The 26,427-nt window shown below is 45.7% G+C and overlaps 14 protein-coding genes across 14 annotated transcripts; 4 read left to right on the top strand and 10 right to left on the bottom strand.

Moving 5' to 3' along the window:
• Nucleotides 1-789: 789 nt before the first annotated feature.
• Nucleotides 790-2,446, bottom strand: GLAREA_09419 (P-loop containing nucleoside triphosphate hydrolase; the record flags this gene model as incomplete). Its single annotated transcript, XM_008086016.1, has 6 exons — nucleotides 790-1,327; nucleotides 1,375-1,935; nucleotides 1,983-2,007; nucleotides 2,056-2,244; nucleotides 2,291-2,359; nucleotides 2,407-2,446. 6 exons carry the CDS (start codon nucleotides 2,444-2,446, stop codon nucleotides 790-792), a joined length of 1,422 nt encoding a protein of 473 aa, XP_008084207.1.
• A 162-nt stretch (nucleotides 2,447-2,608) lies between these two features.
• On the bottom strand, nucleotides 2,609-3,121 carry GLAREA_09420 (uncharacterized protein; the record flags this gene model as incomplete). The annotated part of the gene is made up of 1 exon (XM_008086017.1): nucleotides 2,609-3,121. The coding sequence occupies one exon, from the start codon at nucleotides 3,119-3,121 to the stop codon at nucleotides 2,609-2,611; it is 513 nt and encodes a 170-aa protein (XP_008084208.1).
• Nucleotides 3,122-4,703: 1,582 nt separating this feature from the next.
• On the top strand, nucleotides 4,704-5,393 carry GLAREA_09421 (uncharacterized protein; the record flags this gene model as incomplete). Its single annotated transcript, XM_008086018.1, has 1 exon — nucleotides 4,704-5,393. One exon carries the CDS (start codon nucleotides 4,704-4,706, stop codon nucleotides 5,391-5,393), a length of 690 nt encoding a protein of 229 aa, XP_008084209.1.
• Nucleotides 5,394-6,347: 954 nt separating this feature from the next.
• Nucleotides 6,348-7,468, bottom strand: GLAREA_09422 (Putative cyclase; the record flags this gene model as incomplete). The annotated part of the gene is made up of 4 exons (XM_008086019.1): nucleotides 6,348-6,395; nucleotides 6,452-6,966; nucleotides 7,016-7,093; nucleotides 7,141-7,468. The coding sequence occupies 4 exons, from the start codon at nucleotides 7,466-7,468 to the stop codon at nucleotides 6,348-6,350; spliced, it is 969 nt and encodes a 322-aa protein (XP_008084210.1).
• Nucleotides 7,469-8,195: 727 nt separating this feature from the next.
• Nucleotides 8,196-10,028, top strand: GLAREA_09423 (MFS general substrate transporter; the record flags this gene model as incomplete). The annotated part of the gene is made up of 4 exons (XM_008086020.1): nucleotides 8,196-8,297; nucleotides 8,353-9,164; nucleotides 9,223-9,371; nucleotides 9,466-10,028. The coding sequence occupies 4 exons, from the start codon at nucleotides 8,196-8,198 to the stop codon at nucleotides 10,026-10,028; spliced, it is 1,626 nt and encodes a 541-aa protein (XP_008084211.1).
• Nucleotides 10,029-11,315: 1,287 nt separating this feature from the next.
• GLAREA_09424 (uncharacterized protein) lies at nucleotides 11,316-11,960 on the top strand (the record flags this gene model as incomplete). The annotated part of the gene is made up of 1 exon (XM_008086021.1): nucleotides 11,316-11,960. One exon carries the CDS (start codon nucleotides 11,316-11,318, stop codon nucleotides 11,958-11,960), a length of 645 nt encoding a protein of 214 aa, XP_008084212.1.
• Nucleotides 11,961-13,857: 1,897 nt separating this feature from the next.
• GLAREA_09425 (MFS general substrate transporter) lies at nucleotides 13,858-15,449 on the top strand (the record flags this gene model as incomplete). Its single annotated transcript, XM_008086022.1, has 3 exons — nucleotides 13,858-14,036; nucleotides 14,084-14,095; nucleotides 14,159-15,449. 3 exons carry the CDS (start codon nucleotides 13,858-13,860, stop codon nucleotides 15,447-15,449), a joined length of 1,482 nt encoding a protein of 493 aa, XP_008084213.1.
• Nucleotides 15,450-15,517: 68 nt separating this feature from the next.
• Nucleotides 15,518-16,369, bottom strand: GLAREA_09426 (Ankyrin repeat-containing protein; the record flags this gene model as incomplete). Its single annotated transcript, XM_008086023.1, has 1 exon — nucleotides 15,518-16,369. The coding sequence occupies one exon, from the start codon at nucleotides 16,367-16,369 to the stop codon at nucleotides 15,518-15,520; it is 852 nt and encodes a 283-aa protein (XP_008084214.1).
• A 64-nt stretch (nucleotides 16,370-16,433) lies between these two features.
• On the bottom strand, nucleotides 16,434-17,075 carry GLAREA_09427 (Ankyrin repeat-containing protein; the record flags this gene model as incomplete). The annotated part of the gene is made up of 1 exon (XM_008086024.1): nucleotides 16,434-17,075. The coding sequence occupies one exon, from the start codon at nucleotides 17,073-17,075 to the stop codon at nucleotides 16,434-16,436; it is 642 nt and encodes a 213-aa protein (XP_008084215.1).
• A 1,143-nt stretch (nucleotides 17,076-18,218) lies between these two features.
• Nucleotides 18,219-19,937, bottom strand: GLAREA_09428 (uncharacterized protein; the record flags this gene model as incomplete). Its single annotated transcript, XM_008086025.1, has 2 exons — nucleotides 18,219-19,699; nucleotides 19,757-19,937. The coding sequence occupies 2 exons, from the start codon at nucleotides 19,935-19,937 to the stop codon at nucleotides 18,219-18,221; spliced, it is 1,662 nt and encodes a 553-aa protein (XP_008084216.1).
• An 871-nt stretch (nucleotides 19,938-20,808) lies between these two features.
• Nucleotides 20,809-22,041, bottom strand: GLAREA_09429 (uncharacterized protein; the record flags this gene model as incomplete). The annotated part of the gene is made up of 3 exons (XM_008086026.1): nucleotides 20,809-21,387; nucleotides 21,449-21,858; nucleotides 21,921-22,041. 3 exons carry the CDS (start codon nucleotides 22,039-22,041, stop codon nucleotides 20,809-20,811), a joined length of 1,110 nt encoding a protein of 369 aa, XP_008084217.1.
• A 714-nt stretch (nucleotides 22,042-22,755) lies between these two features.
• Nucleotides 22,756-23,421, bottom strand: GLAREA_09430 (FAD/NAD(P)-binding protein; the record flags this gene model as incomplete). Its single annotated transcript, XM_008086027.1, has 1 exon — nucleotides 22,756-23,421. One exon carries the CDS (start codon nucleotides 23,419-23,421, stop codon nucleotides 22,756-22,758), a length of 666 nt encoding a protein of 221 aa, XP_008084218.1.
• Nucleotides 23,422-23,680: 259 nt separating this feature from the next.
• Nucleotides 23,681-24,734, bottom strand: GLAREA_09431 (FAD/NAD(P)-binding protein; the record flags this gene model as incomplete). Its single annotated transcript, XM_008086028.1, has 2 exons — nucleotides 23,681-24,051; nucleotides 24,101-24,734. The coding sequence occupies 2 exons, from the start codon at nucleotides 24,732-24,734 to the stop codon at nucleotides 23,681-23,683; spliced, it is 1,005 nt and encodes a 334-aa protein (XP_008084219.1).
• Nucleotides 24,735-25,114: 380 nt separating this feature from the next.
• GLAREA_09432 (uncharacterized protein) lies at nucleotides 25,115-25,812 on the bottom strand (the record flags this gene model as incomplete). Its single annotated transcript, XM_008086029.1, has 3 exons — nucleotides 25,115-25,276; nucleotides 25,326-25,596; nucleotides 25,643-25,812. 3 exons carry the CDS (start codon nucleotides 25,810-25,812, stop codon nucleotides 25,115-25,117), a joined length of 603 nt encoding a protein of 200 aa, XP_008084220.1.
• Between the last annotated feature and the right edge of the window lie 615 nt (nucleotides 25,813-26,427).

Here is a 26,427-nt window from a genome sequence, read left to right on the forward strand (position 1 = left end):
CCCTCGAAGAGAAAGAAGGAGTGTGAACTTTTCTTAATGAACCGTAGATGGTGGCTCCAAAATCAGATCGAGCTCTTCGATAGTGGGATTCCTATGATGGCACACTGCAAAGAAGTGGACGCATATAAAGATAGAATTGAGAAGCTTCTGAGGAGGGGTTTTGCGGACGATCATTGGGAGGTGCTTGAGTACAATGAACGAATGCATATATTTTGGGGACATAAGGTCTGTAAAGCGCTGGATGATAAATCACGATATAGACACAAGGATAAAAATGAGCTCGCTTGTGTTGTCCCGAAGAAGTTAGTGGCTCTTTTTTTCAGCGCGAAGTTAGACACCTCATTGCTGATCACTGAGGAACATGGACTAATTAAAGCGACTCGCTAGGCCAGGGATAGGTTACCGTGGAGCTGTTTCTATCCACAAACACAATGAAATTTGAACTGAAATCAATTATGTAGGACCCTGGACCCTTATGATTTGAGAATAGTGATTAGCAATTGAGCCCTTTCCTATGGCAACCAATTGCCGACTTGACCCAACATTTACCCAACTTCGTATCCTTCATTTCAATCCTGAGCTACAGACAAGGCGACTCACAAAGTTTGGGTTTAGCAGAGGCTGATGTATACAGGTTTTTATATTTTGATGAGAGTAAAAACCAAAGAAAAGCGCCATGGAGCGGTAAAGAGAATTATAGTGATCCGAGCCTAGCTATTGATACCTCGTTCGACTTCAGACGACAGGCTTGGTTCCCGTGAAAGAAAGAACTATTTTCACACTATTTTCTCATTTAGAATCCTCAGAAGGGACTGGATCTGATGGTATACAATCCATCAATTCAGCCTTGGCTCTGTCGACCGTAGAGTCACAAAGCAAAATATTATCCCTGGCGTTCAAAATGTCTTTTGCTGCGTTCGGGATGGTTCTCTGCCATTCATCGTAGAAGAATCTTTCAATGGTACCATGAGCGAACCTGATGACTTTGGTTTCTTGATCGATTCTCACAAGTCCGCAGCATACGTTGATCATTTCCGCTTCATCTACAAAAGAGTCTTTATCAAGTGACGTGTCTCCAATCTCCAAGTCCATGGCAGCAATTGCATTGTTGATCACGCCAACGGTGAGCGTCTTCGTCGCCAAAGTCAGCCACGACAGGATTGTGATGGCTAGTCTAGACTGATTTGCAGGCTGTTTTCTGATTCTCGTCATGGTGTGGTCGTACAATTCTTTGATATGCGTGGGTAGCACAATTATCGCTTTACGAAGACTTTTCACGCTCGTCGTAGCCTCGAGAAAACAGACAGAAGAGTTTGCAAGTGCGAGTCTGAAGAAGTTAGAATGAATAAAATGGTGAGAATGAATGACACTTACAATCCTTGCGAGTTCTTAGTCACCTGGTCACAAATAATTCCTTCAAGATCACGGGCTGCGTGAAAATAGTTTTGTAGCCTTGGAGATGACTTGACCTGTAGCTCTACATAGGAGCGTACATATTCCTTGGTAGCACTGACATCTAGCCAAGACCACTCCGAATATATTTCGTCCACTTCGCCGAGATATCGAGAAGTACAGAATATTCGATACTTTGCAGGCAGACTTTGGAGCATTTTGACAAATATCTTTCTCATAGTCTGATCACACTCATCTAGAGCGTCGATGACAATACGCACGTCCGAAAAGCTTTCGGTGACGACGTTCAGTATTTCCAAGAAGTGCTCCACTTGGGGGCGACTTCTCGCAGACTCGTTCTTCATATGAAGAAGACTAGAATCTCCAGAATCTCTTTCAAGGCTCTTCGTCAGCTGCTGGATGAGGCGTTTCATTACGTTTTCAAATGTTTGGGACTTTCGGTCTCGATAGTCAAAATGCACGAAAGCCACACCAACCGCTTGCGATGTCTCTTGCGTTTGGAAGTGACGGACGACCGTAGTTCTACCATAGTTAGCATAAGCAAAGTAACCCGCAAAGGGAAAACTTACGCCAGAAAGGTTTTGCCCGCACCAGCTGGAAACAAATTAGCTTAGTCTTTGGAAAATAACCAAGTGTACTTACGTGCTCCTGACAAGCCAAAGAATCTAGGGGAAGCAGACTGATGAGGCACCTTCCAACTTTTGAATTGTTTATTCTCGAAAAGCCAGCGCCAAAGAGCATTGTTCTCTACCGTCTCGACGGAGAAAACATTCTGCGTTACAGAAAGGTCCAACGAGGATATTGACTCGGCGGTAGCTTTGTGCTTTAGATCTATAAATCGTTAGAATGGGACTGACCTGGGGTGATGGAATAGTACCGTCTAGATCCGATCTCAACTTCTCAATTTCATTGCGTATGGTTTTCAAAGTAGCCTCATGCTTTTGATCTGTTTATCGTCAGAACGGGGTATCTAACCGAGTCCAAGAATCTCACAATTATCTTCTGAGCGTAACTCCTCGATGTTATCAAACATTTTGGTCAGTGTTTTTGACAATTCTGTTGTCATCTCCCTAAAATCCCGTCAACCTTTGTACCAACCACATAATTGACAGTTACTGAATAACGACACTTACATGTGTAACGTCTGCAACGATAACCCGACATTACCGCGCGCATCAGCCACGAAGCTCTTCAGTCAGCGCAGCTTCGACTTCATGAACGGCTTAAGGAAACGACTGCTGTTCCAGAAACTAGTTTCCGGCGAACGAGCGCCGTCCCTGTCAATAGGTTCTTGCGAAAGAGCGTTGTCCCCATCACTAGGTTCCTGTGATTGACCTCTGTCTCCATCACTAGGTTCCTGTGATTTGGGAACTGGCATTAGGTTGACCTCCAAGTTCTGAATGTTCTTCCTACAAACGTCAATGCATTTTTGGAGATTACTGCGACAGGTATCTATGGGTGTGTGGGGATCTCTTTGAGGTCCCAAATTGACATTCGCTTCAGGAATGGCCGGAACTTTTCTTGTGTTCTTGATATGTTTTCCGAGCATACCTAGCGTTGCTGTCATATTCTTCAAGAACTCTCTAGTATGCTTTTCATCTGAAGGGACGTCAAGAGCATCACTGATATACTGAGAGCCCAATTCTATAAGCTGAATTCCCAAGGAAGCAGATCCGAGCCCAACTCCAACAACGCCGAGATCAGCCATGATGTGAGCTCTTTTGACAGTGTCGCGGTGAGAGGAAGCGTAGCAGTTCTGCGAAGCGATCCAAAGTTGAAAAGGGTTTTTGTACTTAGAAATGAGAGATACGTAGCTGAGGCAAGCGCTCAGATAAATGGTGGAATAGCCGTCCTCTTGCTAAAATGCGAACCTTGGGTCTGAACGATAGCGGCGAATGTATCTTGCGTTAGAAATGGCAAAATCGTGTTGCTGATCTCTGGCGGTGTTGAAGAAGCACAGAAGTACAGATTGTCATTAAGTATTGGAGCCATGGTTATTAAATTCGCAAGTCACAAAGACAACAACAGAATGGCTTTCAATATTATGCTTCTGGCTACTGGCATGATACTGGTACCAAAGGTAAAACATAGTTGGTCAGTATTGATGATTTGGTCGAATGTAATGCTCTTTGTGTTAAGACTAAATGCTGAAAGGATTCAAAAATGCTACAGTTTGTGAATTTTACGAAGACTTGTTTGTTTGTGAGGTAATGATTGGATGAAAGAAAAGAAGGAGAAGGCTTCGCACAGCAGTCCGCGTTAGGCTTGTATTATTAGGCCTGTAAAGCGATATGCAAACAGATAGCATGCATGAAAAGAAAGCTGGGAAGTAGACCATGCATTTGACGCAGTCAAGGACACGGCTGAGTTGACTAAGACAAAAACATAGCTTTGTGCGCTAGAAGCGTTCCAACATGGAGAGTAAAAAATTTAAGCTTCAAAGGAGAATCGCACACCAACTTGGACAATATTGATTTCGGTTTTCCAAGTCTCGGGGTTTTGCTGATTTGAGTGTCTGCTGAATTTCAAGTATAAATGCATCAAAACTCTGGATGAAAGGAAAACTGAAAAGACAACTCAAAACAGTTGCATAGATTCGTGCAAAAACATACACAGTACCGCTTATTACGTTCATGTTACTCATAGATCATCTCTCTCGTTCTGGAGAACATCCAGAGAGAACATGTGTTTGTAAGGTAAACGCCCTTTGGTACCAACATTTCAACAAACAGAATTTGCAACACCGGGGACTATAATCTGACCATGCGATTGAATTACTGCTGTGGGCTGGTTCAAAGAAAACGTATGGGACTGTCGTTAAGCTTAATGTTTGTCTAGCTTGAATAGTAATAAGGCTTTTACTGAACACGAGTTCATCAGCTCGCAACTTAAGCATGGCTCGTAAATTGCACTTGCTCTTCGACTTGAGCCTTAAGACAAACAAATTCCGAGCAAACAACTATCTACCCTTGAAAGGGAAAGTATAACTAGTACGGGATACTAAAACAGCTGCATGATCACACAAACAGTAACATGATGGTCTTTGTCTCTGATGCACGAGACAAAGCAATGAAAGAAGATCACTTAACAATGATGTTTTGAATTCACATCAAAGGAACAATGAACAGTGGAGTACTGAACAATATTTCGCTGCGTTATAGGTTGCAACGAATGTCATTTGCGCCTTTTAAACCAAAAGTCAAATCGCAAAAGTAGAGGAGCCAAAAGGGAAGGCGCACTTTACAAGAACACTACCCACTACCCACAAAAGGAAACGAGAACAGTTCAGAATGTCGCTACAACAACCAGCTAGACAACATCAGGGAGTTGATGAGAATGCGCAGCGAAGCTCAAAGTCTCAAAAGGTTAGATTTGCACCGCACACGTCAGAAGGTAAGCCTCTGAAGTCATGCAAAGTAACCTTACATGATTCGCTATCGCATTACCAAGCGGAAATGAAGAGAATCAAGGAGACGATGAAGAAGCTCTACCGTCTCAGAGTAGCAACAAAGATCAGCGCACTGCTCTCATCTGATTATGAGATGGTTTTTCTCAATTATATTGAGAACCGCTTAGAGCGGTTGGAGTTACAACGAGAGTGTTATAGATGTAATTTTGAGACTGTCAATTTGCAGAAAGATCTGAAAGACGTCAGCACGCGGCTAAAGCTTCATAGACACAGCTTGAAGCATGGCGGGGATGAATGGGAATACCGCACCTTGAAGAAATGGAGTGCAGTGCCAGCTCAGGGACATAAATGGACACAGCAATTTGAATCCGATACTGTGGCGCTTCTGACTATAGAAAAGGCAGACGTGTCAGCAAAGATCAGTATTTTGGATCAACGTTTTGCCAGGCTCAGCTCGAAGTTGGAGCAAAATGGTACGGCAGAGAAGAAGCAACCCCCAGATGTTGTGACTGCATGGAAGCGCTTTGATGTTAAACTTGGGGTGAAACGTTACACTGACGTAGCAGTTTGAAGAGTAGAGAATAATATCACATAACATCAAATTCTAAACATATACTTATGTGATTTCACCCTTAGTTATTAGTGTAAACGGTCTTAAGGGGATGTGACGCGACGAGAAATCTAAGGATCCTCGCACACGTGCGTGAAATCGGGCCTATTCCGGAGCGAAAGAATGACGGTCACATGACTGCTTGGCTTACCACGATTCGAGGTCTTTCCCTCCATCAAGCCTGAAATCGGACACCACACTATCAGTAATTCAGTCGTAAGGCCCAGCCTTCCCCTACCGCACGTTTCCCTGGTCATTATTAGCCACTTAGTGAAGACATCATTTGCCCCAAATTACATGACTGTTGAGCTGTGGTGTACATTCCATTTACTGTGAGAAATGAAATATTCTGTGCATTTGCCAACTTTGACCGGGGACATCTCAATCACCGTACTTGCCCCAGTCGGATCCTGCTACTTTCGCTGTTGGATCAAGAGAAATTCGAGTTCTAGGCTCCGTTGGACATCTTGATCGGGGCCTCTGCTTCCGGAATCTAACTACAGCCTTCACAGCCTCGATCAGCTACACCATGACATTGCGCCTAGTATTTCAACAGATCTTCATGCTTTTCTGCTTTGTGCTGTCCAAGACGGTACTTTCTGTCGTGTTTGGCATGACCCGATTGGGCAGTAGAACGGTCGTGGATCGGAAAATGGATGAGCTCATGACGTTGGATGGTAGATATAAGAGAGTAAGTCTACCAGACTTTATCACATTAGACTTTGAGGAGAAACGGACATAAATACTAGATGAGGTAAGTTCCTACTTTTGATTTTCTACGAGTATATTATACTGAGGCTAATAATACTCCAGGAGCAGGAGAAAAGTTCTTTCTACAGAGGATTAGACGCTCAGCTACGCACACATAATCACATAAATAGAGGCACCCAAACTGCTATTCCCACAGAGGTTATACTATAATATCGCGATAGCATTCGGCGGGCTCGCTACTCCTCCCGGGATCTGAGCATTGGTCAGTTGACATGTACGGGCAGACTCTAAGCATGCGACCAACTTACATGCAAGGGTACGCTTGATAAGAAGAAACTGTATCGCCCTAGTCTCCTACACTCGCTGGCCAGCTTCTCCAAGTCGAACATCTCTCCAATGGGTAGACCCCATCCAGCCAAAAGCCATTGGTGTAGGGTTGTTTCTGGGTCGTTGTATGGACCTGTGGCAGGTCCTCGCTCAAAGCTAGGTGAATCACCTCCAACAGCCGCGAATTTGTTCTCCCAGATCCAACGCAGGACATTTTTCGTGGCCTCAAGACCTAGAAGACCAGGTGGCTCTCGATCGGGGAACGCTCTCTGTTCAGCATCGGACAATTTGTTGTATGCAGCTGAAAAGCCAGAACGGATGAACAAAATGTCCCCGGGTTTGAACTCTATGTCTTGCTCTTTCACTATTTGCTTCAAATGCGAGAGCTCTACTGCTCCTGTCTGAAAGGGTGACAAGCTCTTCCCATTCTCAGCGGCCCAGGATGCCCAGTCTAAAAGGACGCCACGACCTACAATACCTCCCTTTTCTACCCAGACTGATCCTGTCAGACACAAAATACAAGACAATTGCTAAGGAAATCGTACCATTCAGTCCAAGTGCGGTGCTACTCTCAAACTCTTGCTGGGTATGTCCGTTGAAGAACTTCTTCTCTTTTTGATAGCCTAGGGAATTCGTCAGCTACTTCCATCGATACATCTCACCTCATTACCGTAGTGCCTAAAGCCATCCCACTGCGTTGAGCTCTGGGTGTTCATATGTACGGCATCATCGTTCATGAAAGTTGGCCCTGCCCTATGTAATATTGCATGGTGAAAACGTTGTCGTTCAAAGGTTGGATGTGATGGTTTATTTAAAGGCCAGTCCAGAGCTATGCGGATCCCTTCTCGGATTTCTCGAGCAGCATCTCGTGTGGTTTCTGGTGTTAGGAGGTTAAGCATTCCGAGCTCGTCGTCGTCGCCAAATAAGCCCCACGCATTTCCTGGTGGGCCACTCTTTTGGAGGGGTAGAGCTTCGAAAGGCGGAAATTCGACAACCATATTCGATTGAAATGTTACGTGACTTTAAGAGCTCGGTTGTTGAAGAAGCCAGAAGTCGGAAAACGAGGGTAATAGTATCTGGAAATTAGAATGGTCGAGCAACTGACTGGCAGATTGCTTGTAAGTGTTATTTTCAACTTTTAATTGGCACAGGAACCGCTAACAATGGATAATGATTTACCCCGGAAGGTGTTGTTTCATACTTAAATTTCTTGGAGTCTTCTGCGCAAGCTCGATACTATGGGGTTTAATACTTGGCGGCAGCGTTCGTCCTAAGCTTGGTCCTTGACGATATATTGACAAATGAAGATCGCAATCCTTGGCCGAAGGGATCTTTTCGAGTCATTGGCAGCTCCAGGGAAAGTGTTGATCTCAAGATAATTTGAGCCCGCATCCCTGATTTGTCAAATCGAGTGGGCTTCGGAAGTTATTTTCCGAACGTCGCCCAACTCAACGTCGCTTTGACTTCTGTTCTTGAATCATCAACCCCATTTTTGACATGAAATATGGGCCCATCGCTTGCATGTTCCTGGTTCTACCCCCATACCCCATACCCCATCTCCGCATCAACACTTAACCGTCTCCATGTTATCGGGTCAAGCTAAAGGTATACCTTCCACATGATATAAAAAGTCAATTCAAATGTTTTTTCCTCGTCTGATGTTGATCCTAATCCATTTCATTCTTCTTTGTAATATATGTACTATCACCTCTATCAGAGCACAAGATGAAGAACTTACTGCGGATGAAAGCGACGCACCATGACGAAGACGTCCCCAAGTCGGTGTATGGCTATCGACCTTACCTGCTTACTTTCTCAGCAGCATGGGTAATATGATCTCCATTCCTGAAACAAAACAACTCATGTTGACTGATTATTGTAGGCTTCAGCCATGTATGGCTACGATTCCGCATTCATTGGTGGCACATTAGCACTGCCTTCATTCAAAGATGCATACGGACTTACCAATGCTACACGTGCAGAGGCAGCTTCGCTCTCATCAAACATCGTTTCGACATTTCAGGGCGGAGCCTTCTTCGGGTCCATGTTCGGTTTTGTTCTCGGCGAGCGATTTGGAAGAAAACCTGTTTTGCTGATTGCGACCTGTGTTTTCTGTATCGGCGCAATCCTACAGCTCATCGGTAAAATCGGTCTATTATACGCAGGACGGGCCCTCACTGGTCTTGGTGTTGGCGCTACGTCTATGATTTTACCAATCTATATTTCCGAGTGCGCTCCACCAAATATTCGAGGACGCTTGGTAGGATTCTTTGAGGTGATGCTGCAGTCAGCGTTGGTCATTGGGTTTTGGGTAAATTATGGTGTCAATGAGAATGTGCCGGCAAGCAGCTCAAGCCAGTGGCATATTCCTGTTGCACTCCAGCTTGCTCCCGGCGCCATGCTTCTTCTCATGGTACCTCTATTTACCGTTGAGTCGCCACGCTGGCTCGTTTCCAAAGGTCGAAATCAAGATGCACAAAAGGCCCTTGCATGGGCGCGAAATCTCCCGGAGGATGATTTGTATCTGCAACACGAGTTACGGAGAATCGAGAATGGTGTTAATGACGAACTAGAAATTGTGGGGGGCAGTGGCTCGTCAACCTACGTGAAAATTGCAAGAGAGCTTTTTTGCAAGGGAGTCCGGAATCGTCTCATTATCGGTACTTGGCTTATGGTACTTCAAAACATGACTGGGTAACTGAATAATCCTCTCAGTATAGTCTTATGTCGCTTGAGCTAACTTTATGTCTAGTATCAACGCCATCAATTACTACTCGCCCACCATATTTAGGGCAATTGGCTATACTGGTACCTCCACTGGACTTCTTGCGACTGGGGTGTATGGGATAGTAAAAATGGCGGCGACAATCATATATGTGATTATCATCGATCGCGTCGGACGTAAGTGACAGCCTCTACCTGTTTTTATACAGGCTTATTTGCAAATCTCAATAAATATTTAAAAATCAGACCAAATGCTGACAAATTACCACAGGCCGCCCGCTGCTACTGATCGGTGCCACTGGCTCTGCTATAGCAATGTTCTACCTTGGAATTTATTGTAATCTTAGCAACTCCTTAAATGCAACCCCGAAAGCCGACGCCGGAGCACGACTGGCCGTTGGAATGGTGTATGTCTACGCAATTTTCTACGGCGCTTCATGGAACGGCATACCTTGGCTATACACTTCAGAGATTTTACCGACTCGGGTCCGAACTTTGGGAATGGCGTTTGGTGTTTGCATCCAATGGCTGTCACAATTCATCGTTGTATACTCGTTGCCATATATGATCACGGACATCGGATACGGAACCTTCATTTTCTTTGGCACTTGCACTGTTATTGCCTTCCTATTCGCATATTTTCTGGTTCCGGAGACCAAGGGAGTCGCTATTGAGGATATGGGACTGCTGTTTGGCCCAGATGTTTCGATCATTGCGAGGAAAGCTAGACGTAATTGGGAACTCAATAGGGAAGAAGCTGATGCTGTGGTGATGCGGGACTTGGATAAGGCTACGAAGATGGAAGACGAAGATGACCATGTTGAGCGAGTTTGAACAGGACCATGACACATCTGGACTTCAAGAATACCCGATGTATCTTATTTTGCTGGCTAAATAGTATAATACGCCGCTAAATGATATGGTTTATGGAAATATCGTCTCTCTGTGACCAATTCTGTTCGGCGGGATCCTTAATATTCTGAATTTGATTGACCATAGTCCATCTCCCCAGCACCAGACTACCACGTACCAAGCCCAAACGCCGCGTCAATATTCAATTCAAACTTCTTAGTAGCCAAGAACAAGAAAGGAGGCATATCAAATAATGACTGCAGATAATGTCAACGGAAACCGCTGAAATCTGTTCAATATTTGCCCAGGATAATAGTGAAGAAATTTCAAAGATTATGGATCAGCCTGGTGTAACTGACTTTTCATAAAGGATTTCAGAATTTGTGAAGAAAAATGGGTTACAAACAAGTAATTACAAGTTGCATTGTCCGGGATCTGGCGAACACCTGAAGCCGCAGAAGGGCTGAATTATACTTGAATTTCTGATAAACATTAATGGAGTATACAACTGAGGTTTTCCTACATATGGATTTGAGTTTGTTGGCTTATATCAGAAAATGCTTTTTGAAAGTAAACAAAATAAGAAGATTTACCTCCTTTTCTTCTTTTCGGCACAGCCAAGCGATTACGTCGGTTCTAGGATTTTACTATTGATTAATTAGTATTTCAATTACCAGGATACAGAATAAGTCATCAGAAGAGCAACAAAAGTCGAAACGGGCTTCACGATTTTATCAAAGTCTGCGGTCAAAGCTTATGTGTTACATGACCCCAGATACATAATTTAACGGGCTAGATCATCTGATTCTGATGCGTTTCGGAAATATCATCAGTAGCTTATGCCCACAAGTACAAAACAAGACAAAATAGTATGCTGGCGACTTGTGGTCTTAGAATCAGATAACTTAGTATTTCATCAAGTGGTACCGGATCTCTGGTTACTCTGCTGAGGTCAATCCCAGTGCAAGTGTCATGATTCAGACCCAGTTGTTTGGTTTGAGGACAAAGAATGTCCGTTTTTGTTTCACAACATATTATGTTCTAAAAAGTAAGTGTTAAGTCATCAAAGAGCCAGAACAATTCACTCTCGGCAGCATAAAGAGTGAAATTATTTACCAACACAAAGACCTGTGCTCGAGTACTAAGGGTGCTATTTTGAAAATCGAAATCTCACTTATGAGTTCCACGCCATTGCCTCCGCGTAAATTACAGAAGCTGCCTCCACTAGAACTCCAAGAGCAATACGAAGAGATAACCTCAGGCTCCAAAATGCCACAATCACCGACCAAATCTCTTTGGGGAAAGCTGACGAAACCAAATCCGGGATCTCAAGGTCCCATTACACCTCTTCCGACATCTTCCCCAAATTTGATATCCACAATTGAGAGCTGGAGAGAAGCCGTGGAATCATCGAGCTCAATGCAAGAACCAAGCATTGCACCATCGAGCAAGACATCTGATGCCCATTCTACAGCACCTACATCAATCACGACAGCAAAAACTGCAAAGAGCTCTTTGACGTTCTTCACAGCAAAGAAGAGACAGTCTAAAGAAGAAGAGTGTGCCTATGCTTCAGCTCCTATTTCACCTACCATTGCGAAAACTGCGAAAAGTCCCTCGACATCACTGACAGCCAAGAGGAGAGAGACTGAAGTAGTAGTGTGTACACCAAAGCCCACAGACGGCCATTTATACACCAAAGCTTTCCACAAGTCAACGATGTCCGAAGCCATGAAAGCGCTTCGGAAATCTCAAGTCAAGACGATAGAAAAAGTCCTAGCCGAATATGAGCGTCACACCAAATTATTGAACCGAGCAGTCCACGAGCGCTTCTCGTCCTTCAAACAAGCCAAAGATGCCGGCGAGGAATTACGTTTAATGAATCAGCCGGACGGAAGCTCAAGCTGTTTCTAGAGCTGATCAATCTCGAGGAGGAGATGAACGAAAACACGCTTTTGCTTCAGCGGTATTCGCCAGGTACGGCGGCTATTGAGGGGTTAATGGCAATCCGAAAGAGTCTCCAAGATCAGACTAAGGTAGCAGAAGATGACTTTCGGAATGTGTATCAGGAGTTGGCTAGTCGGAATCGTGATGAGCTTGAGGAACTTATTTGGACTATTTTTGACCAGTATGGCGATTTGGTTTTTGATATTTGGCCACTGGCTTGGGTTCCAGGGAGGGTTGGCTGAGTAGTGGTATCTTCCGGCAGGAGGGGGTCATGAATATGCAAAAGCACAGCTTTGAGTCGACGTTGGCAGATGGTGCTGATGAACTACAAATCGTAGAGCTTGACAAATGAGAATTCAAAACTCGACGCAATGAAAGAAAAACAATAAAAGAATTACCATGAAATAAAAGATAGATACAATATCATACTTGGAACTAGCCCCGTGAACGATTCTTGAATCAGAGAAAGCCAACTCAGGTTTGACATGCAAATTAAACGAATGAACAGCCTGCAATCAGCAGAAACGCTATTGAAGACTAACTTCCTTTTCCTTGATTCCTTCATACCAATGCAAATAACAATACAATCAATCTTACGTCCAAACCTCGACGACTCTGAAACGTCAGCACCAAAACCATCACACGAGAATCCAGCGGTGAACTTGCTGTGCCGGACATACATCCTCCCCTTGCCCATTTCCAGCGGCGTGAGTCGCGGAAAGCATCCCCAATTAGGCGGTCGATCCCCCAAAGGATTGCGGGAGCCAAGGATCAGGAAACCGGGGTTGGATAAAAGCGCACCAGCACCGGGGAAAATCCACATCATCCATCCACCACCCGTTCCGTTCCCCAGACTGAGTGAGAACTGCCGGTTTGTGTGACCGGATTGCAATACTTGAGCAGTACAAGTGTAGTCCCCGCGTGAGTGGCTTTGATAGATAATAGTGCGCTCTAGATTCGAGCTTCTATGAGCCATTTGCGTAAAAGTCGTCTGTCATTTGAGCGCCTGTCCGTTTCTAGGTTTCGAAGCACGTCGTTGACAAGGAAGACAAGGAAGACAAGGGAAGCTCGAGCCGGCCCAGTCAATACTTCCAGAGTCGCTTTCACAATGGTTGACACTGTAAGCCCCACGCGAGATACTTGTTCGAGATGTACCCTAAACCCCACATTATGCTGGGTGGGGCAGCTTTCGCGAGCTTGGATAGGGAGGAGAATCACGTGCCAAGAGTAACCGTTGACCCCAGGTTGTTTAGCCGGCCAATCCAGAGGCTTCCAAAGAAGTGATAGACATGAAATTGCCGGTGATGTCTTTTTTGTTGCAAGCGAACTGGCAAAACTGTTCAGACGCCACCAAAGTGGTTGTGACCCTCATGTCAGAATATTGATTTGAGAAAGATGAAATGGCTTACTCACCGCTCGTAAAATGCCAGAAGATGTCGTGCGTTAACCTATCGTTTGGACGATTCCAACAAATTTGGCTCATTCTGTAGCAACTCGGTAGTCTGGGCGAGGAGAAAAGGGTTGCCAATAAATGCAACTCCCATGCATGGAATACTTCCAACCGCATCCAACCCCGCACTCTCATAACGTTCAAATTGGCTGACGGGAGCATCATTGGTCGAACTGACGACGAAGCATAGCGAAGGTGCCGTCAACGTGTCTCAGCGGCACGTAACTGGCTAGGTAGCTGCAGCGCTGTCAGTCATTAATCTGTTCCCCCTGATACCGAGTAGCGGGCGAGAGGGCGACCTACCTGTGGGACACAGCATAAATCTCATGATAACCCGCGAGCTAGCCAGAGTTCTTGGTCCTCAATCTCTCATTCATTTTTCCATCTGGAACTGTTTTGGAACTGTAAGCGAGAATGGCTGATCAAGAGAAAGTCGTGGTGCCCGAGCCTGGTATTGATGAGAAGGTGTCTTCAGATGATGATTCGCAATCGAGAGAGTGGGATGAGAAAGATGAGGCACGCATTAGGAAGAGAATGGATTGGCGTATCGTACCGACGGTCTTTGCTCTGTACTTGATGTGTTTCATTGATCGGTAAGACCGCTGAAAAATGGTTATCGTTCTTTGCTGACATTACATAGAGCCAATATTGGGTAAGAACTCGCGAATCCATAAGATACAGATAATTGGAGCGTAGGCACTGACCATTGATGTAGAAATGCTCGTATTCAAGGACTGCCAAAAGATTTGAACTTATTCGGCTATCGATTCAATTGGGCACTCACAATCTTCTACGTCGCATACATCGTCGCAGAAATCCCATCAAACATCATTTTGAAGATGGTCGGCGGCAGATTCTACCTTCCATCGCTCGTCATTGCATTTGGTCTCATCTCCATGTGCACCGCCTTCGTCCACAACTACGAAGGGCTGCTCGCATGTCGATTTTTCCTCGGCCTGGCAGAAGGTGGAACCATGCCTGGTATCGCGTACTATCTGTCATGCTTCTACCGACGACATGAACTTCTTCTGCGACTCGGTCTGTTCATCCAAGGAGCCTCACTCGCAGGAGCTTTCGGTGGTTTACTCGCAGCTGGATTATCGCCAATCCCAAAATGGGGAATCGCAGCTCGGCCAATTTATGCGTGGAGAAACATTTTCTTCTTCGAAGGCCTCTTCACACTGCTCGTGTCTTCAATTGCTTTCTTCGTCCTCCCATCAAGACCGGATGAGTGCAAATTCCTCACCCCAAGAGACCGCTACATTGCACTAGAACGAATCAATCGCGAGCACAAGGAGACGGCAGACGAAAAGACAAAACCACATCACGTTCGCCGCGCGATTTTCAACATCAACAACGTCATTTGTGGGCTTGGTTTCTTCTTCATTAACGTCTCGGTCCAGTCATTTTCTCTGTTCCTACCATCCATTCTCTCGGCGCTGGGATGGACAGCTTTGAAGACGCAATTCTATACCGTACCACCATACGCCTTTGCATGTCTCTGGTCTGTTGTAATTTTCCGAGCTAGCGATCACTATCGCCGTCGTGGTATATTCCTCCTCTTCGGATGCGGGCTGGCCATCATAGGATACACCGTGATCGCGAATGCAAAGACGAACTCTGTGAAATATTTCGCAGTTTTCTTGGCCGCAGCGGGAGCATTTCCTGGAGGTCCGACATTGATGGCATGGGGACTCAACAATGCAGCGGGACCCAGTATTCGAGCGGTAACAGGTGCATACATTGTGGCCATGGGAAGTGGAGGTGCAATCCTGGCTACGTGGACGTATGTTGATAAGGACAAGCCACTCTACAGGAGAGGTCACTATATCAACGTTGGATCTCAAATTATTGCTGGAATTTTGGTAGTGATCGGGATATTCTATACAAAGTGGGAGAACAAAAAGAGAGAGCGTGGAGAGAGAGACCATAGATTGCTGAACTTATCGGAGCAAGAGAAGAACGAGTTGGGATACAGACATCCAGAATTTAGGTACATCTCTTGAAGAGACAAGCGAGGGACATGATGGGTTATGAATAAGACTATTTTCGTCGGGAGTTTCCTCCCTCTGCATTACACACTCTCTGCTTCCACTAGAAACTCAGCAATAGCATGGTGACCATTGGATCTCGCCAGATCGGCTGCAGTACAACCAGACATGTTTTCTCCCGGTCCACCAGTCGTGATCATCCCCAATGCCGCGGGCTTCGAGCCAGTCGGCTGGAGCAATAATTTGACTATCTTCATATGACCGTAGCGAGCGGCAAAATGAAGTGAAGTCCAGCCATTTTCGTCTACTGAATCGATTTCGGCGCCGGACTGAAGAAGCACCTTAACGCAATCCAGCTTTCCCTTGAAACATGCCATGTGTAGTGGTCGACGACCGTCTAAAGTGCGTGCCTCAATATTTGCTTTACCATCTACCAACACTTTGACCGTCTCCCCGTTGCCATATCCAGCCGCATTGTGCAGAGGGGTGTAATCATTATCGTCCGTCGCAGCAATGTTCGCATCAAAACCGGCATCAAGCAAAATCTTGCATATTTCAGCGTGTCCCATGGAAGCAGCAACGAGTAGCGCTGGAGTGTTTGCATGTACAGGAAGTTTCAAATCGACAGAACCCGAGTCTAACAACAGTTTTGTCGCCCACACATTCGCTGAAAATACGGCGCTTAAAAAGATCGTTTGGCTTCCTCCCATGTCTTTGTTGGGATTGGCACCCGCATCGAGTAGGATCTGAGCAATTTGAGCGTTGTTTGTGAACGGGTGGCAGGCCAGAGATAATGGTGTACTTCCATGGTCCCGCGAACCCTCTTGGTCCACTGCAATATCAGGTTCTGCTCCTTTCTCCAGAAGAAGTTTCAGTACTTCTGGAGTAGAACTCGCTGCCACGTGAATTGGAAGGTGGCCTCGTCTCTGTTTCATACCGGGGCACTTCAAGCCTCCCTCATGTTCCAATAACAGCCGGCAGACCTCTACACTTCCGCCCTCAACAGCACAATGTCTCGAGAAGCAATTTGGCCTGTTTATAGTTCCCAGCAGTAGCCGCATCATGTAGAGGCGTTGCGTCCTTTCGAAAGTTTGCCGACGAGAAATGCTGTCTAGTCACAGCGGCAAGAATTCCTTGAAGAGCACTGCGATTTCCACAAGCACAACCATCCTCGCAGCCTTCACCGCAAGGTTCGGATGGACGTTCAGATTCTTGACTGCCGACGTTGACGTTTGCACCTCGTTCAATAAGCATTCTTGTGACGTCCAGCGAATCAGTCTGGACGGACATATGAAGTGGGGTCTTGCCAACATAATCGTGAGGATCGACCGCTGCACCATTCTCCAAGAGAAGCTTGACGGCTTCTGGTTGACGACCCCGATTGTCGGGTGTATGCCAAGCTTGCACGGCAAAGTGAAGAGCGGTCATGTTTGTTTCCTTTGTGACTGCGTTGACATCGAATTTCCCTAAATTGAGAAGATATTTTAATTTAGGAATATCGACTCGATCAGCGGCTTCGTGAAGAGGTGTCCAGTTATCTTCCTGGCGATATTCGCTATCTACAACTTCATATTCGGGGTGGTCTTGAGAGAGCTTCATTTTCTTCGGACCTGGGGCTTCAGTCTCTTGCAAATGAGCCATGATTTATTGCTGGTTTGACGGTCGAAAATTGTGTAGGCAGCTTTGTTTGACAATGAACATGAAGAGCTGTTCCTGGACTAAATGTCGATTTTTATACTTTGTTCGGGTCTGGGGCTGAGAAAACAGCCAATTCAGCTTGTGGTGGCTTGGTGGGTGGTGGCATTGTCGAAGTGAACCAAGATGTGCCATTATTCAGCCCAGTTATAAATAATGCGGTCGTGAACCCAAGAGAAACAGAATCCTCGAGTGAGATGAATTGACGGCATCTTGATAAACTGCGATAGATGCAAGTCGCATCGCGGTTCTGTCAACCAACATATTTTGATTTGTGTAATCGTCGCAAATGGACACTTCTTGCACAACACATAGCGTAGGTAATGCCATCCTACCTAGGTAGGTATGGCAGAGAAAATAAGAAGACATTGGATCGATACAAACTTGCAAACAAAACAGAGACAAAAATTGAAGACGTTAAAATAAGCTCTTTCTGGCTCGACTCCAGACCCACTGTTGGTATCACTAAGGAATGACGGTGCATTTCCTCGCCCCACCGTCAACCTCACTCTCACCATTTATAGAATCCCTACCTAGGTAATTACGTCATGACCGTAGAGTAACTTGTTTTTCAACTATGGCGAGTAAATTCATTTGAAATTAGAAACAATGCGATTATTTATTTTACGCCAGTGAGTTACAATACATGACAGGCAAATCTAACACTACAAAGGAGAACAAGGGAGAAATATTTTGATCTTGATTTTATATCCTCAGCTTTTTTTCATTGAGCACTACAGCTCCTAAGTTTTGACGTATCCACATACATCATCCATCTGCACGACATGGCTAAGTCACAGAGACTACAACGGTTCGCAGCCCAGTCCCCACACAGTGGTGTCTGTCAACCAATACAAATACACTGTATCTCAGTATGATATCGCGAACAGCCCTTTAGATCCACGCCAAATGTTCAGATATACATAGATAACCGCGTCAACCTAAATCTTCTCAATCTAGTCTATCAAAGACCTTCATTACCTCTCCTCACAAGTTCGCCGCTTCATTCGAAGCTAGCATCGAAATGCTCTCTTTTCTACCAACGACATCATCTTCGACCTTCGCCACATCCAACCGTCCCTGGACCCGCTAGTCCTCTGCCCACTTCTTTCTTTCCGACTCCCCTGCAAGCCGCAGCTTTTCATCATCATCTTCGGATTTCGGTGAAAGCCGAAAGCGTCTTTCCTCCTCCTCCTCTTTCTTGCTCAAAAGAATCCTCTTTTCATTCTCGATACGCTCGCGAAGTAGACGAAGCCGCTGTTGCTCGCTGGTTTCTCGATAAGAACTCTCATGGGATTCCTCAGAGTGTTTATCCCTTTGTCGAGGGAGGCTATGATGAACGGGACTGCGAGATCTCCTACTGCCCCTCCCGTGATATACGCTTTCCCGATTGTCTGCACCTTCGCGGGACTCTTCTGGTGAGCGTGTTCTTCCACCGGTAGATCCACTATCTCTGTGCCGAGAGGGTCTATAATGATCTGGACTCCAAAATCGTCGTCGAGGAGATGTACTACTGTGCCGATCAGATCGTCCACTTCTATACCGAGAGGGCATATAATAATCTGAACCGCGATATGACGCCGGACTTTCGCTTCGCTCTCGCCGTCGTTTCCTACTTCGCGATATGCTTCTCGGGGTGTGTCTCTCTTCATGAGACTTTGTTGGTGAGCGATATCTTCCCGTAGTTGAGTGAGGTAGTGAGCGTAGCTGCTTTTCGAATTGCGGTAGAGCCGGCCGACGAGGCTGCAACCTGGGTGGAATTTTCCCCAATTTATTTTCCTTTTCCAATTGCATAAAGTCCTCTAGGAATTCCTTCCCCCCTGGTGGCAATTTCTCTACTTGAAAAGCCCACACCCACAGAAACAAAAAATGATATGCGCGTTCGAGTTTCGCCCAAGCTGCTTTATCAATGTCATGAATATTGCAATAAGGTCCGTGTGCCTCTATCCAGATCATCAGAGTTTGGTGCTCTCTGGCAAGGTGCGTAGTAAATTTTAGGTGAAAAGTGCCTGCAAATCTGCTCAAAGTACTGCGGTCTGGACCAACAAATTTTGAATATGCATCCGGATGTGTGATTATCGACCAATATGGTTGGCCCTCAACAGTCTGGCCGTAAACGGGTGCGTACGGAAATTTCGTTTCTCCGGGCCATTCGAGACCAACACGACTGGGTGCCCCGGCAAGCAGAAGAAGTTCGATTGAGTTGGGGCGGTTTATAAGTTTGAGTGCGAAATCATTAGACGAGCGACCGTTATGTATGAGAGGAAGCTGACTTGGAATTCGAGGGTAGCTGGGTGAAATCGCAAAACTACTGCTGCTGCTTCTAATATTCTCATCTTTGTTTCTAGGTAGTGTAACGCTGGGAAATTGTTCTGTTTTTTTATCAGTATGGATTGAGTTGATGGGGTGTTTGTGTCTATGTTCGGCGTCATCCGACAGACGTTCCTGTTGCCCGAGAGGAAGCTGGGTTTGAATCCGAGAACTGCCAGGTAAAATCGCAACGGTACCAATATTGTTTCGAATATCTTCATCCTTCCTCTCAGGCGGTGCGCCAGGAAATCTTTCCGTCCCTAATCTATATCAGTAACTTCCCACCCCCTTTATGTCCCCAGATGTATGCCACTCACAACCAAAATGTTTCCACAAAAGCTTCTCAGCCACGTACTTCTCCACCGAGTTTTTGGAGGCTTTATACCGTTCGGTCGCTATGGTGTAGTAATGCTCCGAAAGGTCGAGTATTTCATCTAATGTCTTTCCTTCTTTCAAGGCTCGCTCCTCGATGATGTCGAATACTGAGTGGTACCGCATTTGATGCGTGGAGCGTCGGGAGGGAAGAAAACCGGAAATTCGATAGCGAAGAGACACGACACGAATGTATAAGTTCCACCGTGGTGAGGATTGAAGTGGCAGATGATTTTGGAATCAGTAGTGTATCCGGACGTTGGCAGACCGTGATGTGGGGGCAGAAAGAAATCAGAAATCGAAAATAGAATGACTGCCGATCAAGAACGCAAATATGGAAGGACTGTGGTGCTGAGGTGGAAAGTCAACTGGGCCAGACTAACGCGAGCCGATTGGGGATACGAATTTGGAAGGGGCGTGAGGGTTTCAAAATAAATAATTCACCTCACACGCTGAAGACATCTTGTCAGATAGTAATTTAATATTTTCCTATTTACATAGACCAAATGATATATATAAAATTAATCACTGTGGACAGCTTCAAGATGGCTGACAGACACCACTTCTTACTACTTCCGAATCCAGGTCCCGTATCTCTCCGGATATCACAAGGAATTTCAGTCAAAACCGGTTTTTGAGTGACTCGATTCTTTCATGATTTGAATTTGCAGCTTGGCTACAACACTGATAAGTAGAATTCGACATCGAAGCAATCATAAGCAATTTTGATCTGTTTTTTTCAAAGCTAATCACAGCCAGCATTTCCTAATAGCTAAATCCCTGTGAGTCTTCAAAATCTTCCACAAAAGATTTATCAAATAATCCGAACAAGTTTCAACAACTTCCATACATGTGCAAACATTTCCACGGAACGAATTGGAGTCTCTCAGATCAACGCCCCGCAACGCTTTATTCCACTAGTTTCAAATTCCCGTAAGTGCCAAAGCAAGACGATCGCAAAGCATCATTACTCGACGGCAAGTAGGTAAGACATTAGCTAGCGAGGTCGCCCCCGGTAAAAAAGAGTTTGAGATTCAGTCTCCCTAACAAAGCTCTCTGTCTGGGTCAACATATCTCGGGGTTGAGAGCGGTTCCTTGTACTTGGGGTGACTTCGTTGAAATCCTCATCTTGACTCCTGTTTTGCTGAATATCCTGAAAACTGGAAATATTCGCCAAGGTGTTTGATCGAGATTGGTCACGATTACCTCCCATATCTGAATACTGCCTGGAGTCTCTGCTGGAGATCCTGCCAGGTCTTGATGATGATCTTGGATGAACCGTAGCTCGTGATAGATCAAGAGCTGATGCTTTGAAAAGCTTGGCAGGCGGTCGGCTTGGTTGAGCTGGAATTTTCCCTAGTTTGTTTTGGACGTCTAATTGGAGAAAATCAACCAAGAAGTCTTCTGAATCTCTTGGCAATCTCTTGCACTGGTTTGCCCATACCCACAAGTACAAGAAGTGCCAGGCACGATCAAATTTATACTTGGTTTGTTTGTCGATGTATTTTTCTCGGCGTTGATCCTCTACCCAGATGATAAAGTACTTCTCCTTCCCTGTGCGTGGAAAACTTGACCCCTAAGTCTCTATGCATATAGTAGATTGCTTTGCCTTTACAACCCATGAATTTGGGATATACCGCTGTGTGCGTGGTGACCGACCAATATGAGTGACCATCTTCATTCTTGCCATATAGTGGTGGTGCATTGAATCTCATAGTTCCCCGCCACTTCAGGCCGACGTGTGCTGGAATAGGAGATCTAAGGAGCGACTCTAGAGAGTAGTCAGGCTTAGCGTTTTGAGGATTGTAACCGATCTCATCTTTGATATCGGAGTGTATGGAACTGGAAGTTTGCGGTGAAGGGTTTGAAAGTGATTTTGAAGTCTCTGCTTCCTTCTCTTTGTAAATCTCTGATCTCTGGGCGAATTCCACGTTTGCAGCTGGCAGATGTGGAGGAACTGATGTCGTCGTACGAGTTTTTGCCTCTTGTGTTTCAACCTGGATTGGGTTCCTCTGAGGTTTGATGACACCAGGAAAGTCCTCCTTCCCTACATCGCGTCAGCACTTCAACCACTCAACACCAAACCTCTCAGACAACAGTTCTACTTACATCCCAAATCCTCCCACAAAAGCTTCTCAGCCGCGAACTGCTTCACTTCCGGTCTGGAGCCCTCGTACCAAATTTGAGCATCTTTATGATGTTTGATAGACAAGTCGAATAACTCTTGCATTGATTTGCCCTCTCATAGAGCTCGCTCCTCAATCTGGTTGAATACTGAGTCGTACCGCATGTTTGCGACTAACTGGGAGATGCTTTGGTGGTTGGGAAGGGTTGGATGGGTGGGTTGATGGAAAGGAAGAACACGAGTGGAGACTTCAATGACTCTCAATTGGTGATAATGTAAGCCGGATAGTCTACTAACGAGTTTAGATTCTAGAAGACTACCGGGAAAAAAGTCAACGGCCAGCCAAGAAGTAGGTGGTGTGGTGTCGTGTTAATGGAAAGGTGATGTTGAAGTTGAGAAAAAACTTGGTGTCGCGAAAGAAAGTAAACAAAGGAAGGAGCAACCACCTCCGCACCCAACGAAACTTCCACAGTATGACTCACCCAACAAACTCAAAGTTACCTAGAGAATAATACATTGGCTTTGCATAGACACCTGCCAAGAGAGCTCTAATACTTTGAATGGTTCTGAAATTTTTGGAACTGCTTGTAGTGCAGAGTGTCAAAATATATTACCACACTCAACAGTCCTCACCTTTGTGTCTCATGTACCCATTCTTGTGTTCATACTAGCTATTAAACGTCAAAGCCACATAGAATCGCCCACTCGGAGATCAATATGGATTTAGTCAAGTATCAGTGTCTTCGGTACCCCATAATAGTACCGCAACATCAGACACAGTTTCTGACTTAAGATATCCTCCTCATCAACACCACTCCTTTACAAATCTTCATACCCACTGAGCCCCTCCTCAATCGCCTTGATCTGCAGCGCAAGCATCCGACTATACCATCTGCAAAGTGCCAAATTCCCCGCCATGAACCAAAAGCCAGGATGTCCAGATTTTCGCCACATAGTTCTAACCTCGCCTTCCTCATCCATACCCCAGACATCATGTACTTGATCGGCTACTTTATCTCCGAAAATCGTGCGGCAGTGACTACGCATAGAACCATATCCAGTAGCCCATACAATTTCATCAGCTTCAAGGATTTCTCCGTCGGTGAGTTTGAGTCCGGTTGGTAAAACCTCAACGATTTCTTGTCCTTGTTTGATTGCAATTTTACCGTCGGCAATAAGTTGGGAGCAGCCAGAATCGAGGTAATAACCACCACCTCGTTGGAGGTACTTGAACCAGATACCGCTGTCGTCGATGCCTTTGTCGGTCTTGAAGCCGGCTTTTTCGAGACCCGCCAGAATCTCCTTATCGGCTTCGCAAAGTGCGGATGTTCCTTCGACTTGGAGTTTCTTCAGTACTGCATTGGGCATGCCTAAAAAGAGAACGTCAGAATCTTCGTTGGCTGGGCTGTTTTCACCGTAAAGTGGGGAGAATGCGGCGTTGTTGCTCTTGATTGTCACAACATAAGTTGAAGATCGCTGGACCATGGTGACTGAATGTCCTTGCTCTTGAAAATCCTTTGCAATGTCGTGACTGGAATTGCATGCGCCAACTACAACGACTTTCTTTGGGTTGCCGTTCGCCGGAGTAGCAGATTTGAACTTGGAGGAGTGCTCGAATCGGCTGCCGGTGAAAGAACCAAAACCCTTGATTTCAGTTGGCAGATATGCTTCCCCACTGTGGCCGGTGGCTTGGATGATATGCTATGAACAAAGTCAATGATTATGTAACAATCATAACCGGTCGTCATACCTTCGGGGAGATAGTCCTCGTTTCCTCATGACATTCACCACTCCGAGACAAGCTGACAGTCCATTTTCCGGTCCCTTCATCCCAAGAAGACTGCGTGATTATCGTAGAAGTCCACACATTCAATTCGAGTACCTCAACATAAGACTCAAGCCAATTTGCCATCTTGTCCTTGGGTGTATGAACAGGCCATGTTGCAGGAAATGGAAGATAAGCTAAGTGATCAAACCAGACAGGATCATGCAGTACCAAATTATGATAGCGGGTGCGCCAGTTGTCACCCACCCGCTCTGCCCGATCTACAACGAGTGATTTGATGCCAAGAGCTTTGAGTCTAGCCGCAATACTCAATCCTGCTTGACCAGCACCTACACATCATCAGCTCAGGCAATTGCAGTATGAGTATGATGCACTCACCAAGAATCAGGACAGTTGGATCTCCATCTTCTAGTTTGCGCTCGGATTCCCGACGATCAAGCCAGTTGAGTGAAGTATCATGTCCTTCATAACCATTTGGTCTCCTAGCGCCGACCCCCTCTTCATGATCTTTCAACTCCATCAAGTGAGTAAAGAGCGTATACACCTTCCATACTCCATGATCTTGAATAAGATTCACGATACCAGCACCTCTGCCCACGTCTGTCTCCACTGTCAGGAACGCAACGACAGTGTGCAACGGCCCAATGGTAGACGATCTAGGGGATCGAAGTGCTGAAGAAGTATCGAGCTTGATGGATTTGATGCGGATACCTTTTTCTGATTGTTTCAAGATTTTAGAGATCCTGTCCGGACCTTGAAGTGTGTGAAAATCCCATGACAAACAAAGCTGATCCCGCCAGTAACCTTGAGCTTGAAACAAACCGACAACTGCTTCAACATCAGGTGCTTCAAGGGCCCTGTTGAAGCTATCGACGAACTCGTTCGCGACCTCAATTGGGTCGTTGCATTCAGATGTGTTCAGGTCGGGAAATGTAGCAACATTGAGTGGAAATGAACCTGGTTCAATGCGATTAGCCGACTCCGTGGCACTTGATTGACCTATGTCGCCCATGATGTCTACTCAAGACTCGTTGCGATCGCCGTTGAATGTTGTTGATTCTACATGAAAGGACTGAGCGGGGAAGTTGCATTCCACCACTTCTCAACACGAGGGGGCTTGCACGTGAAATGTTGTGTAGCCTATTGGTGTGGAAAATCTTGGGTCTGCAACCAGTCCTGCAGTGGAGGAGGCAACTTTTGCGTGGAACAATGATTGGCCACCTGCAACTCTCAATCCACTTAACGCCAGGGTAATAATACATTTAATGAGATGAAATTGCGAATCGCTAGAATGAAAACATACCCCGCACGATGCATATACTTTTTGTTTACATCTAACCCTAGACTTGAGTACAATTATGGCCAACTGGGCTTTCGTCGTCATCGACCAGGTCACAGCTCAGCTTCATCCATCCAGTCATTCAAATCTTGAGGCCACTGTTGGTGCATCTGGAGATTCTGATTCACTCCAAGATGTGGGTGCAGACCTTGACGTATATTTTCAGCAGTTTGGTGGGCATTCTGCCAGAACCAGTCGTGTTTCTGTTGAAATCTCTTTGAATTGCCTTAGTATAATATTCAGGACGCCATCAGGGGAACAAACGTTTGGGCCGTCGTGGTTCCAATCTGAGCCCATGCTTCTAGGGTTGATCGGCCTTCCACGATTTAGTCTTCTCGCCATTTTGCTCCATTCATCCATCGTGAACCTCGGATATGAGCCTGGACCCAGACCATCAACGCCACGTCTGTAAAAATCATCCGCTATATGCCATTCTACATATTTTCTCGTTTCGGGGTCGTATCTTTGCCTCCCACGAGACTTATGTGGCTGAGAGTTCTCGAGGTACTGGGCGGACCGCATGTGGTATGAATCCCTGAGACTTTGATTAGAATTGACACGGCTAGGATGAATCGATGTACCAATTTCCCCATTCTTCTGGAGCAATGGGTGTTTTGGATTTTTTCCTTTGAATAAAAATATCCGGTCCACGATTAGTGAGAACGTCGCCCATGCGTCCAAAGAAGCCGCCATGATCATTCCTACCCTTGGGGCCATCCTTGGGCCAAACAAACTGGAGTTTTCTAGGCATGGTGGATGGTTCGAATACAGAGGAAAGTGATAGAGAAAGAATAAGAAGGTTTGTGGCAATTATATAGAAAGTAGAAACTTAGCTTCACCCATTGAATCGTATAAAATGACTCTTCAACAGCAAAGCATGTGCAAGTTTGAAGTTTGAGGCTTGCCATTGTTTCAATGCGTGCTTGTCAAGCTGCTGTCAATGATTTCCATAGAAACCACCAGCAAACGCCTTTACTTAAGTGTTGTTCACGTAGCTTGCTCCAAACTCTACGCTGTCGTTGTCGATGACAAGATTTCCGTTGAATATATTGTGAAAAACAAGAACACAACTCAAGAATCGAGACTGTCTAGGAGCAAATGATGCTGCGCAATGGCCAAGATGATTCTGACGTACGGCTTGGGGTTGCTGCAGGCAGCTGAGCGGTCTTGTGCGACTTTAAGATAAAGTTGTTGTTTGCATTTCGATTCCGTTTGATGAGAAGGCGAAAGGAAATCAGGGGAAGCGGAGTCTGAAATCTGACCACCTGGGGCAGGCCCTGCAAGGCTTTGGAAAGGGCAGGGCTGAGCTTGCAGCAAAAGTGTGGGGAAGTTGCGGCTCATGCACGGACCATCGGGAAGTAAACAC

The sequence above is a fragment of the Glarea lozoyensis genome (genome assembly GCF_000409485.1).
Source record: "Glarea lozoyensis ATCC 20868 chromosome Unknown GLAREA4, whole genome shotgun sequence".
Classification (NCBI taxonomy): Eukaryota; Fungi; Ascomycota; class Leotiomycetes; order Helotiales; family Helotiaceae; genus Glarea; species Glarea lozoyensis.